This window comes from Entelurus aequoreus, linkage group LG28 (assembly GCF_033978785.1).
Source record: "Entelurus aequoreus isolate RoL-2023_Sb linkage group LG28, RoL_Eaeq_v1.1, whole genome shotgun sequence".
NCBI classification, from domain to species: Eukaryota; Metazoa; Chordata; class Actinopteri; order Syngnathiformes; family Syngnathidae; genus Entelurus; species Entelurus aequoreus.
The window spans coordinates 34752459-34766648 of NC_084758.1; the positions used below are offsets into that span (position 1 = coordinate 34752459).

The 14190-nt window shown below is 38.9% G+C and overlaps 1 protein-coding gene across 1 annotated transcript in view; it reads left to right on the top strand.

The window, feature by feature from the left end:
• LOC133645046 (phospholipid-transporting ATPase ABCA1-like) overlaps positions 1-14190 on the top strand; it is a 116919-nt gene that overhangs the window by 56537 nt on the left and 46192 nt on the right. Inside the window, exons 14-35 of the mRNA XM_062039836.1 lie at positions 1117-1293; positions 1356-1578; positions 1652-1873; positions 1938-2142; positions 2253-2366; positions 2429-2603; positions 2673-2804; positions 2876-3153; positions 3217-3437; positions 3504-3576; positions 3651-3889; positions 7329-7380; positions 7440-7559; positions 7620-7768; positions 8993-9117; positions 11170-11268; positions 11338-11527; positions 11649-11743; positions 11914-11946; positions 12017-12122; positions 14025-14099; positions 14165-14190. The exon at positions 14165-14190 is cut by the window's right edge and continues 144 nt beyond it. Coding sequence (XP_061895820.1) covers positions 1117-1293; positions 1356-1578; positions 1652-1873; positions 1938-2142; positions 2253-2366; positions 2429-2603; positions 2673-2804; positions 2876-3153; positions 3217-3437; positions 3504-3576; positions 3651-3889; positions 7329-7380; positions 7440-7559; positions 7620-7768; positions 8993-9117; positions 11170-11268; positions 11338-11527; positions 11649-11743; positions 11914-11946; positions 12017-12122; positions 14025-14099; positions 14165-14190 — 3129 coding nt within the window. The remainder of the gene's footprint in view (positions 1-1116; positions 1294-1355; positions 1579-1651; positions 1874-1937; positions 2143-2252; positions 2367-2428; positions 2604-2672; positions 2805-2875; positions 3154-3216; positions 3438-3503; positions 3577-3650; positions 3890-7328; positions 7381-7439; positions 7560-7619; positions 7769-8992; positions 9118-11169; positions 11269-11337; positions 11528-11648; positions 11744-11913; positions 11947-12016; positions 12123-14024; positions 14100-14164) is intronic.

The window sequence follows — 14190 nt, forward strand, 5'->3', positions numbered from 1 at the left end:
CAAGTCGCTCGCTAGCAAGGACTTGTTGGCAGCCTGTTTTTGCTTTTTCATCCAAATACTTTCCTCCTTTTGCACCCAACTCCTCTTGGGATTTTGTTGGTTTAGCTTCCATTGCGGTCTGTGTCTTTGCCATGTTGTGTACATCCAGCTCTCACGGTGATGTCAAGTAGCAGCCCAGATGTAAAATGACAACATGAACAATGGACAAACATTTTTATATCTTACTACGATACATAAGCACTTTGTATATTATTTCTGTTGTTAAAATGACATTGGCAGTATTTACCTCTTCTTCTTTTCTCCTTTCTTTTTGGTGTGTTTGGAGCGTTTGGATATGCTACCTGTGGGATCATTGGTAAAAGCTAGCATGCTAACTGTTAGCATGTGTCAAATACCAAGTTATATGACCATAAAGTGAACAGCTAGAAAATGAACTAAAAAAGTTAGCATGTTCAAACACTGATGAAATCTATTAAACAAGACAAGAAGCAAAGAATCAAACAGAGACAGAATTAAATTTGGACTCAATTTTGAGGAGAAAACGTGTCGACCTGTAACCTCTTACAGTGTCACCCACGCTCCGCCCAAAGATTGCACTCCTCCTTCTTTATTTGACTTTCTCCCCCCACCTGACCACAGCTGCTTCCAGAGGGAAGTGGGTCGTAAACAGCGTTGCCTTTGGTTACCGAACAGTTCAAAAGAAGAGGTCATAGAATAGTTCAAAAAGGGTTCCATAAAATAGTTCGTAAAATACTTCAAAAAGAGTTTGTGTGGAAATTGGGCAGATCCTGCCATCTGTCCGCTTTGAAGTCACAGTGGAGTTTTACGAGCCTTCCTCCTGGTAGGCCCCGAAGACAGCTCCCGTCTCCCTGCCAGGAACTCTAATGTAATACAAAGCTTTTTGTGATCATTTAGCAACAATTATCGTAACAGTTAATGTTAGCATGCTAAAGTGTGAGTGTGTCCACAGTGGGGTCCAGTTGACTCCATTATTCCTCCTGCTTCTGATCAACTTACGCTGGCTGTGGCCTAAAGCCTTGCGCTTGTCAACTTGTTACTCACGCTGCACCTGTACTGTTGAGAGACTGTGGTTTTTCTTTTCTACCCCCTCTTCAGGTACTGGGACCCGGGTCCTCGCGCAGACCCCTTTGAGGACATGCGCTACTTATGGGGCGGATTCTCCTACCTGCAGGACGTCATCGAGCAGGCCATCATCCGAGCCATGACCGGCACCAAGGAGAGGACGGGCGTCTACATCCAGCAGATGCCCTACCCGTGCTACGTGGACGACATGTAGGCCGCACCTACGCCCTTCCATTCGTAGAGAGTCCGCTCACTTCTTCTGGCAATTTCAGCTTCCTGCGAGTGATGAGCCGCTCCATGCCGCTCTTCATGACCCTGGCTTGGATGTTTTCCGTCTCCATCATCCTGAAGAGCGTGGTGTATGAAAAGGAGGCGCGTCTAAAGGAGACCATGAGGATCATGGGATTGGACAACGGCATCCTGTGGTTCAGCTGGTTCATCAGCAGCCTGATTCCTCTGCTTATCAGCGCCGGACTCTTGGTGCTGCTGCTCAAGGTGGGTTGGTGGTTGCTGGCTTCCATGTGCTGCGTCAATTGTTGCTGGGACTAATGGTTGTTCTTGATCTCAGAAAGGAGACTTACTGCCGTACAGTGACGCCGGCGTGGTCTTTCTCTTCCTGGCGTCCTTCGGCGTGGTGACCATCATGCAGTGCTTCCTCATCAGCACCGCGTTTGCTCGAGCAAATCTGGCTGCCGCCTGTGGGGGAATCATCTACTTCACGCTCTACCTGCCCTACGTACTTTGCGTAGCCTGGCAGGACCACATCGGCTTTGGCGCCAAAGTCTTTGCGGTAAGATGGCACAAGAGCAACAAGTGCTGAGTTGGACCAAGCAAGTCACAGATGTGCCCCACAGAGCCTCCTGTCCCCGGTGGCTTTCGGCTTCGGCTGCGAGTACTTTGCCCTGTTTGAAGAACAGGGTGTGGGCATCCAGTGGAAGAACTTGGTGTCCAGTCCCCTGGAGGAAGACGACTTCAGCCTCCGTACTGCCATCATCATGATGTACTTTGACTCTTTCCTGTACGGAGTCCTCACCTGGTACATCGAGGCCGTCTTTCCAGGTAGGAGGGTTTAAGTAACCTCAACCTGGCAGTGGTCCATGAAGTTTCTGTGTTGGGTGGTCGGGATCGTTATGAATAACGCTGAACTTTCTGGTGCATGTTTGTCGCAGGTCAATACGGGATTCCTCGGCCCTGGTATTTCCCCTTCATCAAGTCCTACTGGTTTGGCGACAAGGATGGGAAATCCAATAAAGTCCCTCTGAACCACAAAGGAAACGCCAAGGGTGAGGCGCCGCAAAGCAAATCATGTGGTTTGATTTCAAAGGTGTGTGTTGCCACCATCCAGTGGTGTGCATGGAGGAGGAGCCGGCTCATCTGAACCTGGGTGTCTACATCGACAATCTGGTGAAAGTTTATCGCCACGGGAAGAAGCTGGCAGTGGACGGACTGACGCTCGGCTTCTACGAGGGACAGATCACCTCCTTCTTGGGGCACAATGGCGCGGGGAAGACCACCACTATGTAAGTCCAGAATCCAGACTATCTGCTGGGACTCGTTCAATAACTGAAACCTGGTCAACCTCCCTGCAGGTCCGTCCTCACCGGTCTGTTCCCTCCCACCTCCGGGACCGCCTACATCCTTGGTCGAGACATTCGCACAGATCTAAGCGCCATCCGTCAGAGTCTGGGCGTCTGTCCTCAGCACAACGTCCTCTTCAGCATGTCAGTCGCATTCCAGTCCTTTTGTGCTTAGGCTGCTTTTTGTTCAAAGGGTTCTGGGCCTCCCTCTGCAGGCTGACGGTGGAGGAGCACATCTGGTTCTACGCGCGACTCAAAGGCCTGTCGGAGGACCAGGTCAAAGGCGAGATCGAGCAGATCCTACAGGACACCGGTCTACCACACAAACGCAAGTCCAAGACCAGCACACTGTCTGGCGGCATGCAGAGGAAGTTGTCTGTGGCGCTGGCCTTTGTCGGTGGGTCCAAAGTGGTGATTTTGGACGAGCCGACTGCCGGAGTTGATCCCTATGCTCGGAGAGGAATCTGGGATCTGCTGTTGAAGTACAGAGCGGGTGAGCTGATCGATCCAGGACTCGCTTTGACTTGTCATTTCTTGAACCTGCGAGTTCTCCTAGGACGCACCATCCTCCTGTCCACTCACCACATGGATGAGGCGGACATTCTGGGGGACCGCATCGCCATCATCTCGCACGGGAAGCTGTGTTGCGTGGGATCGTCGCTCTACCTGAAAAACCAGCTGGGGACAGGATACTACCTGACCCTGGTCAAGAAGGACCCCGAACCGTCATTGAGCTCCTGCAGAAACTCGTCCAGCACCGTGTCTCTCACAAAGAAGGTGTCCACATAGTAGTAATGTCGCTCCACCAACACGTCCAACCAACCCCGGCTGCTTGTGTCGCAGGTGGAGAACGGTTCTGTCAGCAGCAGCGACGCAGGACTGGGCAGTGAACATGAAAGTGAGGCCACCACCGCCGGTGAGCGTCACCTCAGCGCTTGCATGGCTTACCTCTGGACCACCTTCATCTCGCTCTCACCGCTCCATCCTCAGAAACCGGGCCGGCGGCGTCCGTCTGCGAGGTGGTCAACACGTCCCTGGTGTCCGGCCTGATCCTGAGCCACGTGCCCGCCGCCCGCCTGGTGGAGCACGTGGGACACGAGCTGACCTACGTCCTGCCGTACTCCGCCGCCAAGGACGGAGCCTTTGTGGAGCTTTTCCGAGAACTGGACCACAGGCTGAAGGAGCTGAACATCTCCAGTTATGGCGTGTCCGACACCACCCTGGAGGAGGTAGGACCGCCTCCCCCCCGAACCTCGCTGCTCGGCTAATATTTGTAACATTTCTTTGCTCCGGAAAAGTTTGCATTTTTGAAGTTAGAGTGACATCATCCAGCACCACCACCTGGTCAAAAGTTATTAATGTGTTATTATATCACATTAATAATGATGTCATAACCCCACCTTGAAAACTTGTCTCAATTGTTTGTGCTGCATTTGTTTTTTGTTTAACTCTCATAGTTTTTATGTTATTAACTATTATAGTTCTGTTATTAATGTGTTATTACTCATAACTCCACCTTGTCAACATCTCAACAAACTTGTGTTGCAAGTGTTTTTTGGTGTATTTATGATAGTTATTATGGGCACAAACAAGCTTGGGGAGATTTTGACAAAGTGGTGGTGGGGTTGCTGGTTATGAGTAATAACATAAACAACTATGGTAGTTCACTTAAAAACTATGGTAGTTAAACATGTTTATAACAAAAACTGTAGTAGTTAATAATAACATATTAACATAATAACTATGACCGTTAATAATAACATAAAAACTATGATAGTTAATAATAATGTGTTAATTACATAAAAACTATGATATTTAATATGTTATTAACATAACTATGATAGTTAATAATGACACGTTAATAACATAAACTATGATAGTTAATAACACAAATAACATAAAAACTATGATAGTTCATAATAACGTGTTAATTACATAAAAACTATGATAGTTAATGTTATTAAAATAAAAACTATGATTGTTAATATGTTAATAATTTTAATAATAACACGTTATTAACATAACAACTATAATAGTTAATAACAGGTTATTAACATAAAAACTATGATAGTTAACAGTAACAGGTTATTAACATAAAAACTATGATAGTTAACAGTAACAGGTTATTATCATAAAAACTATGATGGTTAAAAACAGGTTATTAACATAAAAACTATGATAGTTAATAACAGGTTATTAGCATAAGAACTATGATAGTTAATAACACATTATTAACATAAAAACTATGATAGTAAATAACAGTTTATTAACATAAAAACTATGATAGTTAATAATAACGTGTTATTAACATAAAAACTATGATAGTTAATACGTTCTTAACATAAAAACTATGATTTTTTGATTGATTGATTGATTGAGACTTTTATTAGTAGGTTGCACAGTGAAGTACATATTCCGTACAATTGACCACTAAATGGTAACACCCCAATAAGTTTTTCAACTTGTTTAAGTCGGGGTCCACTTAAATTGATTCATGATACAGATATATACTATCATATATACTATCATCATAATACAGTCATCACACAAGATAATCACATTGAATTATTTACATTATTTACAATCAGGAGTGTGGAGGGGGGGTGGGGTGGGGGGGTGGGGATATGGACATCAAGTAGTGGACATAGAGAGAGAGAGAGAGAGAGAGAGAGAGAGAGAGAGAGAGAGAGAGAGAGATCAGAAGGCATAAGAAAAAGAATCTGCATTTGATTGTTTACATTTGATTATTAGCAATCCGGGGAGGGTGTTAGTTTAGGGTTGTAGCTGCCTGGAGGTGAACTTTTATAGCGGTTTTGAAGGAGGATAGAGATGCCCTTTCTTTTATACCTGTTGGGAGCGCATTCCACATTGATGTGGCATAGAAAGAGAATGAGTTAAGACCTTTGTTAGTTGGGAATCTGGGTTTAACGTGGTTAGTGGAGCTCCCCCTGGTGTTGTGGTTATGGCGGTCATTTACGTTAAGGAAGTAGTTTGACATGTACTTCGGTATCAGGGAGGTGTAGCGGATTTTATAGACTAGGCTCAGTGCAAGTTGTTTAACTCTGTCCTCCACCTTGAGCCAGCCCACTTTAGAGAAGTGGGTAGGAGTGAGGTGGGATCTGGGGTGGAGGTCTAGAAGTAACCTGACTAGCTTGTTCTGAGATGTTTGGAGTTTAGATTTGAGGGTTTTGGAGGTGCTAGGGTACCAGGAGGTGCATGCGTAATCGAAAAAGGGTTGAACGAGAGTTCCCGCCAGAATCCTCAAGGTGCTTTTGTTGACCAGAGAGGAAATTCTGTAGAGAAATCTCGCTCGTTGGTACCTTTTTGATTACCTTGGTTGCCATTTTATCACAGATAAAATAGTTAATATGTTCTTAACATAAAAACTATGATAGTTAATATGTTCTTAACATAAAAACTATGATAGTTAATATGTTCTTAACATAAAAACTATGATAGTTAATATGTTCTTAACATAAAAACTATGATAGTTAATATGTTCTTAACATAAAAACTATGATAGTTAATATGTTCTTAACATAAAAACTATGATAGTTAAACATGTTGATAACATAAAAACTACAGTAGTTAATAACACGTTAACATAAAAACTATGATAGTTAACAACGCGTTAATAACATAAAAACTATGATGTTAATAACACGTTATTAATATTAAAACTATGATAGTTAAACATGTTAATTATGTTAAAACTGTATTAGTTACTAACATGTTGTTAACATAAAAACTATGATAGTTAATAATAATGTGTTATTAATAAAAAAAAACAATGATAGTTAATAATAACACTTTATTATAAAAACTATGATAGTTAATAATAACATGTTATTAATACAAAAACTGATAGTTAATAGTAACACGTTATGCATATAAAAACTATGATAGTTAATAATAACACGTTATTAACATAAAAAATATGATAGTTAATAACAGGTTATTAACATAAAAACTATGATAGTTGATAATAACACATGAATAGCATAAAAACTATGATATTTAATAATAGGTTCTTAACATAAAAACTATGATAGTTAATAACACGTTATTAACATAAAAACTATGATACTTAATAATAACACGTTACTAACATAAGAACTATGATAGTTAATAATAACACGTTATTAACATAAAAACTATGATACTTAATAATAACACGTTACTAACATAAGAACTATGATACTTAATAATAACACGTTATTAACATAAAAACTATGATAGTTAATAAAAACACATAAATAACATAAAAAATATGATAGTTAATAATAACAGGTTATTAACATAAAAACTATGATAGTTGATAACACATAAATAGCATAAAAACTATGATATTTAATAATAACAGGTTCTTAACATAAAAACTATGATAGTAATAACACGTTATTAACATAATAACTATGATAGTTAATAATAACACGTTATTAACATAAAAACTATTATAGTTAATAATTACACGTTATTAACATAAAAACTATGATAGTTAATAATGACACATTATTAATACAAAAACTATGATAGTTAGTAATACATAAAAACTATGATAGCACAAACATTGTCCACACAGGTTACTGTTAAAGTCAAAAGAGTTGTGTAATATAAGTCGTTAGCATCAAGACAGTTGAGTCATGTGAGTCCCTTGAATTGTGACAGATATTCCTGAAGGTGGCAGAAGATAACGGCGTGGACATTGAGGTGCCTTCAGGTAACTTGTAAAGTGTGGGACCTGTACAATTGTGCCTCAACTGACTGTTGTGTGTGTAGACGGCACACTTCCTGTACGGCGGCGACGGCGGACTCACGCCTTCGGAGGAGGTGACCCTCAGAGCTGCCTGAGACCTTTGACAGACGAGGACCACGACGAGGAGTCCGAGGGCGATCCTGGTACACCAGTGTGTTAACAAGTCCCCCATGATGTCAGGGAATAACCTGTGTGTGTTTCAGAGAGTCGGGACACGGACTGGTTGAAGTGTTCTGACGGCAAAGGATCACAGAAAGTAGACAGCTGGAATCTGAAGAAACAACAATTTGTGGCTCTCATGTGGAAAAGATTCCTCTACGCCCGGCGCTCCAGGAAAGGTTTCTTTGCTCAGGTCAGCTCTTATTTTGTAGTAGCTGTGGTGACATGCAAGGTGATGACATCATCACGTCTCACACATTGTAGTAACTGTAGTGACATGCAAGGTGATGACATCATCACGTCTCACACATTGCAGTAACTGTGGTGACATGCAAGGTGATGACATCATCACGTCTCACACATTGTAGTAACTGTGGTGACATGCAAGGTGATGACATCATCACGTCTCACAGATTGTAGTAACTGTAGTGACATGCAAGGTGATGACATCATCACGTCTCACACATTGTAGTAACTGTGGTGACATGCAAGGTGATGACATCATCACGTCTCACAGATTGTAGTAACTGTAGTGACATGCAAGGTGATGACATCATCACGTCTCACACATTGTAGTAACTGTGGTGACATGCAAGGTGATGACATCATCACGTCTCACACATTGTAGTAACTGTGGTGACATGCAAGGTGATGACATCATCACGTCTCACACATTGTAGTAACTGTAGTGACATGCAAGGTGATGACATCATCACGTCTCACACACTGTAGTGACATGCAAGGTGATGACATCATCACGTCTCACACATTGTAGTAACTGTAGTGACATGCAAGGTGATGACATCATCACGTCTCACAGATTGTAGTAACATGCAAGGTGATGACATCATCACGTCTCACACATTGTAGTAACTGTGGTGACATGCAAGGTGATGACATCATCACGTCTCACACATTGTAGTAACTGTGGTGACATGCAAGGTGATGACATCATCACGTCTCACACATTGTAGTAACTGTGGTGACATGCAAGGTGATGACATCATCACGTCGCACAGATTGTAGTAACATGCAAGGTGATGACATCATCACGTCTCACAGATTGCAGTAACTGTGGTGACATGCAAGGTGATGACATCATCACGTCTCACACATTGTAGTAACTGGGGTGACATGCAAGGTGATGACATCATCAGGTCTCACACATTGTAGTAACTGTGGTGACATGCAAGGTGATGACATCATCACGTCGCACAGATTGTAGTAATATGCAAGGTGATGACATCATCACGTCTCACACATTGTAGTAACTGTGGTGACATGCAAGGTGATGACATCATCACGTCTCACACATTGTAGTAACTGTAGTGACATGCAAGGTGATGACATCATCACGTCTCACAGATTGTAGTAACTGTGGTGACATGCAAGGTGATGACATCATCACGTCTCACAGATCGTCCTTCCTGCTGTCTTCGTCTGCATCGCCCTGGTCTTCAGTCTCATTGTTCCTCCTTTTGGGAAGTATCCAAGTTTGGAGCTGCAGCCATGGATGTATGAAGATCAAGTCACCTTCTTTAGGTACTGCTTTTCATCTTTCTCATGTCTCCATATAAGAACTCTTTTACGGCCCGTTATTTCACAACAATTTTAAGGGGTAAAGACAAACTTTTTGCCCATCATTCACCATCCTTATATAAGACAAAACCACACGTTTTTATTTTTTCATGCATTCTAAATTGTAAATAAACCCTAGCAAATGTCAGCTAACAATTGAGGGCAATGCACCTATAAAGCACTCTATCAAGGCTTTATATACATGATGTAAGTATATATGTCATGTAGTAACATTCATAATAACATGTAATATATACATGATGTAAGTATATATGTCATGTAGTAACATTCATAATAACATGTAATATATACATGATGTAAGTATATATGTCATGTAGTAACATTCATAATAACATGTAATATATACATGATGTAAGTATATATGTCATGTAGTAACATTCATAATAACATGTAATATATACATGATGTAAGTATATATGTCATGTAGTAACATTCATAATAACATGTAATATATACATGATGTAAGTATATATGTAGTATCTAGTAACATTCATAATAACATGTAATATATACATGATGTAAGTATATATGTCATGTAGTAACATTCATAATAACATGTCATATATACATGATGTAAGTATATATGTCATGTAGTAACATTCATAATAACATGTAAAATATACATGATGTAAGTATATATGTCATGTAGTAACATTCATAATAACATGTAATATATACATGATGTAAGTATATATGTCATGTAGTAACATTCATAATAACATGTAATATATACATGATGTAAGTATATATGTCATGTAGTAACATTCATAATAACATGTCATATATACATGATGTAAGTATATATGTCATGTAGTAACATTCATAATAACATGTAATATATACATGATGTAAGTATATATGTCATGTAGTAACATTCATAATAACATGTAATATATACATGATGTAAGTATATATGTCATGTAGTAACATTCATAATAACATGTAATATATACATGATGTAAGTATATATGTCATGTAGTAACATTCATAATAACATGTAATATATACATGATGTAAGTATATATGTCATGTAGTAACATTCATAATAACATGTAATATATACATGATGTAAGTATATATGTCATGTAGTAACATTCATAATAACATGTAATATATACATGATGTAAGTATATATGTAGTATCTAGTAACATTCATAATAACATGTAATATATACATGATGTAAGTATATATGTCATGTAGTAACATTCATAATAACATGTCATATATACATGATGTAAGTATATATGTCATGTAGTAACATTCATAATAACATGTAATATATACATGATGTAAGTATATATGTCATGTAGTAACATTCATAATAACATGTAATATATACATGATGTAAGTATATATGTCATGTAGTAACATTCATAATAACATGTCATATATACATGATGTAAGTATATATGTCATGTAGTAACATTCATAATAACATGTAATATATACATGATGTAAGTATATATGTCATGTAGTAACATTCATAATAACATGTAATATATACATGATGTAAGTATATATGTCATGTAGTAACATTCATAATAACATGTAATATATACATGATGTAAGTATATATGTCATGTAGTAACATTCATAATAACATGTAATATATACATGATGTAAGTATATATGTCATGTAGTAACATTCATAATAACATGTAATATATACATGATGTAAGTATATATGTCATGTAGTAACATTCATAATAACATGTAATATATACATAATGTAAGTATATATGTCATGTAGTAGCAGTGTCCATGGTGTAAGTTGTGAATGTGTGTGTGTGTGTGTGTGTGTGTGTGTTTGTGTGTCAGTGATGACGCCCCAGAAGACAACCGTAGTGTCCACAGTGTAAGTTGTGTATAACGTGTTTGTGTGTGTGTGTGTGTGTTTGTGTGTCAGTGATGACGCCCCACAAGACAACCGTAGTGTCCACAGTGTAAGTTGTGTATAACGTGTTTGTGTGTGTGTGTGTGTGTTTGTGTGTCAGTGATGACGCCCCACAAGACGCCAACATGCAGAAGTTACTCAACGCACTTTTGGATCCGCCAGGATTTGGGACTCGCTGCATGCTGGGACATCCCATCCCGTGAGACATCTACACCTCTACTTGTGTTGGGGGGGACCTTCTCACTAGGTGGTCTGCTCTGGTCCTCAGGGAGGCTCCCTGCACCATGGGTGATGAAGACTGGAACATTCCAGAAGTCCCTGAAGGTGTGGAGGAGATGTTCCACTCCAGGAACTGGACCATGGAGGACCCGTCTCCTGCCTGCTCCTGCAGCAATGATGACAAGAAGAAGATGCTGCCTGAGTGCCCCCCTGGAGCTGGGGGGCTGCCCCCCCCTGAGGTGTGTGTGTGTGTGTGTGTGTGTGTGTGTGTGTGTGTGTGTGTGTGTGTGTGTGTGTGTGTGTGTGTGTGTGTGTGTGTGTGTGTGTGTGTGTGTGAAATTAACATTTGCTTCTGTTCAGATGAAGTTGAGTTCAACAGATGCTCTTCAAAACCTGACAGGAAGAAACATCTCAGACTACCTGGTCAAAACATACGCACAAATCATTGGGAAGAGGTGACAACACACACATACACACACACACACGCATATGTACAAACACACACACACACACACACACACACACACATACACACACACACGCATATGTACAAACACACACACACATACAGACACACACACACGCACACACACAGTAGATGTAAACGTTGTGTTTGTGTTGTCAGTTTGAAGAACAAAGTGTGGGTCAACGAGTTCAGGTGAGTTGTAGTCCCTGATGACCTTGTGGAAGAGTCAGGAGTTATTGGTCACATGATGGATGATTGACAGGTACGGAGGCTTCTCATTGGGCGCCAGGAGCACTCAGGTCCTCCCACCTGCCGATGACATAGACGACGCCATCCAACGCATACGCAAAATATTTGAAATACCAAAGGTGTGTTTTCTTCTCTTCTCTATATACATGATGCAATATTATTGATCTTTCATCATCTGTGTGTGTGTGTGTGTGTGATGCAATATTATTGATCTTTCATCATCTGTGTGTGTGTGTGTGTGTGTGTGTGATGATGCAATATTATTGATCTTTCATCATCTGTGTGTGTGTGTGTGTGTGATGCAATATTATTGATCTTTCATCATCTGTGTGTGTGTGTGTGTGATGATGCAATATTATTGATCTTTCATCTGTGTGTGTGTGTGTGTGTGTGATGCAATATTATTGATCTTTCATCATCTGTGTGTGTGTGTGTGTGTGTGTGTGTGTGTGTGTGTGTGATGATGCAATATTATTGATCTTTCATCATCTGTGTGTGTGTGTGTGTGTGTGCGTGTGTGTGATGATGCAATATTATTGATCTTTGATCATTTGTGTATATGATGATGCAATAATATTGCTCTTTGATCATTTGTGTGTGATGATGCAATATTATTGATCTTTCGTCATTTGTGTGTGTGATGATGCAATATTATTGATCTTTCATCATTTGTGTGTGATGATGCAATATTATTGATCTTTGATCATCTGTGTGTGTGTGTGATAATGCAATATTATTGATCTTTGATCATTTGTGTATATGATGATGCAATGTTATTGATCTTTGATAATTTGTGTGTGTGATGATGCAATATTATTGATCTTTCATCATTTGTGTGTGTGATAATGCAATATTATTGATCTTTCATCATCTGTGTGTGTGTGATAATGCAATATTATTGATCTTTGATCATTTGTGTATATGATGATGCAATGTTATTGATCTTTGATAATTTGTGTGTGTGATGATGCAGTATTATTGATCTTTCATCATTTGTGTGTGATGATGCAAAATTATTGATCTTTGATCATTTGTGTGTGATGATGCAATATTATTGATCTTTGATAATTTGTGTGTGTGATGATGCAATATTATTGATCTTTGATCATTTGTGTGTGATGATGCAATATCATTGATATTTGATAATTTGTGTGTGTGATGATGCAATATTATTGATCTTTCATCATCTGTGTGTGTGTGATAATGCAATATTATTTATCTTTGATCATTTGTCTATATGATGATGCAATGTTATTGATCTTTCATAATTTGTGTGTGTGATGATGCAATATTATTGATCTTTCATCATTTGGGTGTGATGATGCAATATTATTGATCTTTCATCATGTGTGTGTGATGATGCAATATTATTGATATTTGATCATTTGTGTGTGTGTTGATGCAATGTTATTGATCTTTCATCATTTGTGTGTGTGTGATGATGCAATATTATTGATCTTTCATCATTTGTGTGTGATGATGCAATATTATTGATCTTTTGAAACATTAGTGTATGTGATGATACAATATTATTGATCTTTCATAATTTGTGTGTGATGATGCAATATTATTGATCTTTTGAAACATTAGTGTATGTGATGATACAATATTATTGATCTTTCATCATTTGTGTGTGATGATACAATATTGTTGATCTATTTATCATTATCTTTGATCATTTGTGTATGTGATGATGCAATATTATTGATCTTTGCTCATTTGTGTATGTGATGATGTAATATTATTGATATTTGATCATTTGTGTATGTGATGATGTAATATTATTGATCTTTGATCATTTGTGTATGTGATGATGCAATATTATTGATCTTTGATCATTTATGTATGTGATGATGCAATATTATTGCTCTTATGAAACATTTGTGTATGTGATGATGTAATATTATTGATCTTTGATCATTTATGTATGTGATGATGCAATATTATTGATCTTTGATCATTTGTGTATGTGATGATGCAATATTATTGATATTGATCATTATTATCTTACAAAAAAACAGGGAGGCGCTGCAGATCGATTTCTGGACAACTTGTCAGCTTTCATCAATGGTTTGGACACCAAAAACAACGTGAAGGTGAGAAAAGACACACCTATGGATCTAGTGATGATGTCTGATCGGCTGATTGATTGATTGGTCAGATCTGGTTCAACAACAAAGGCTGGCA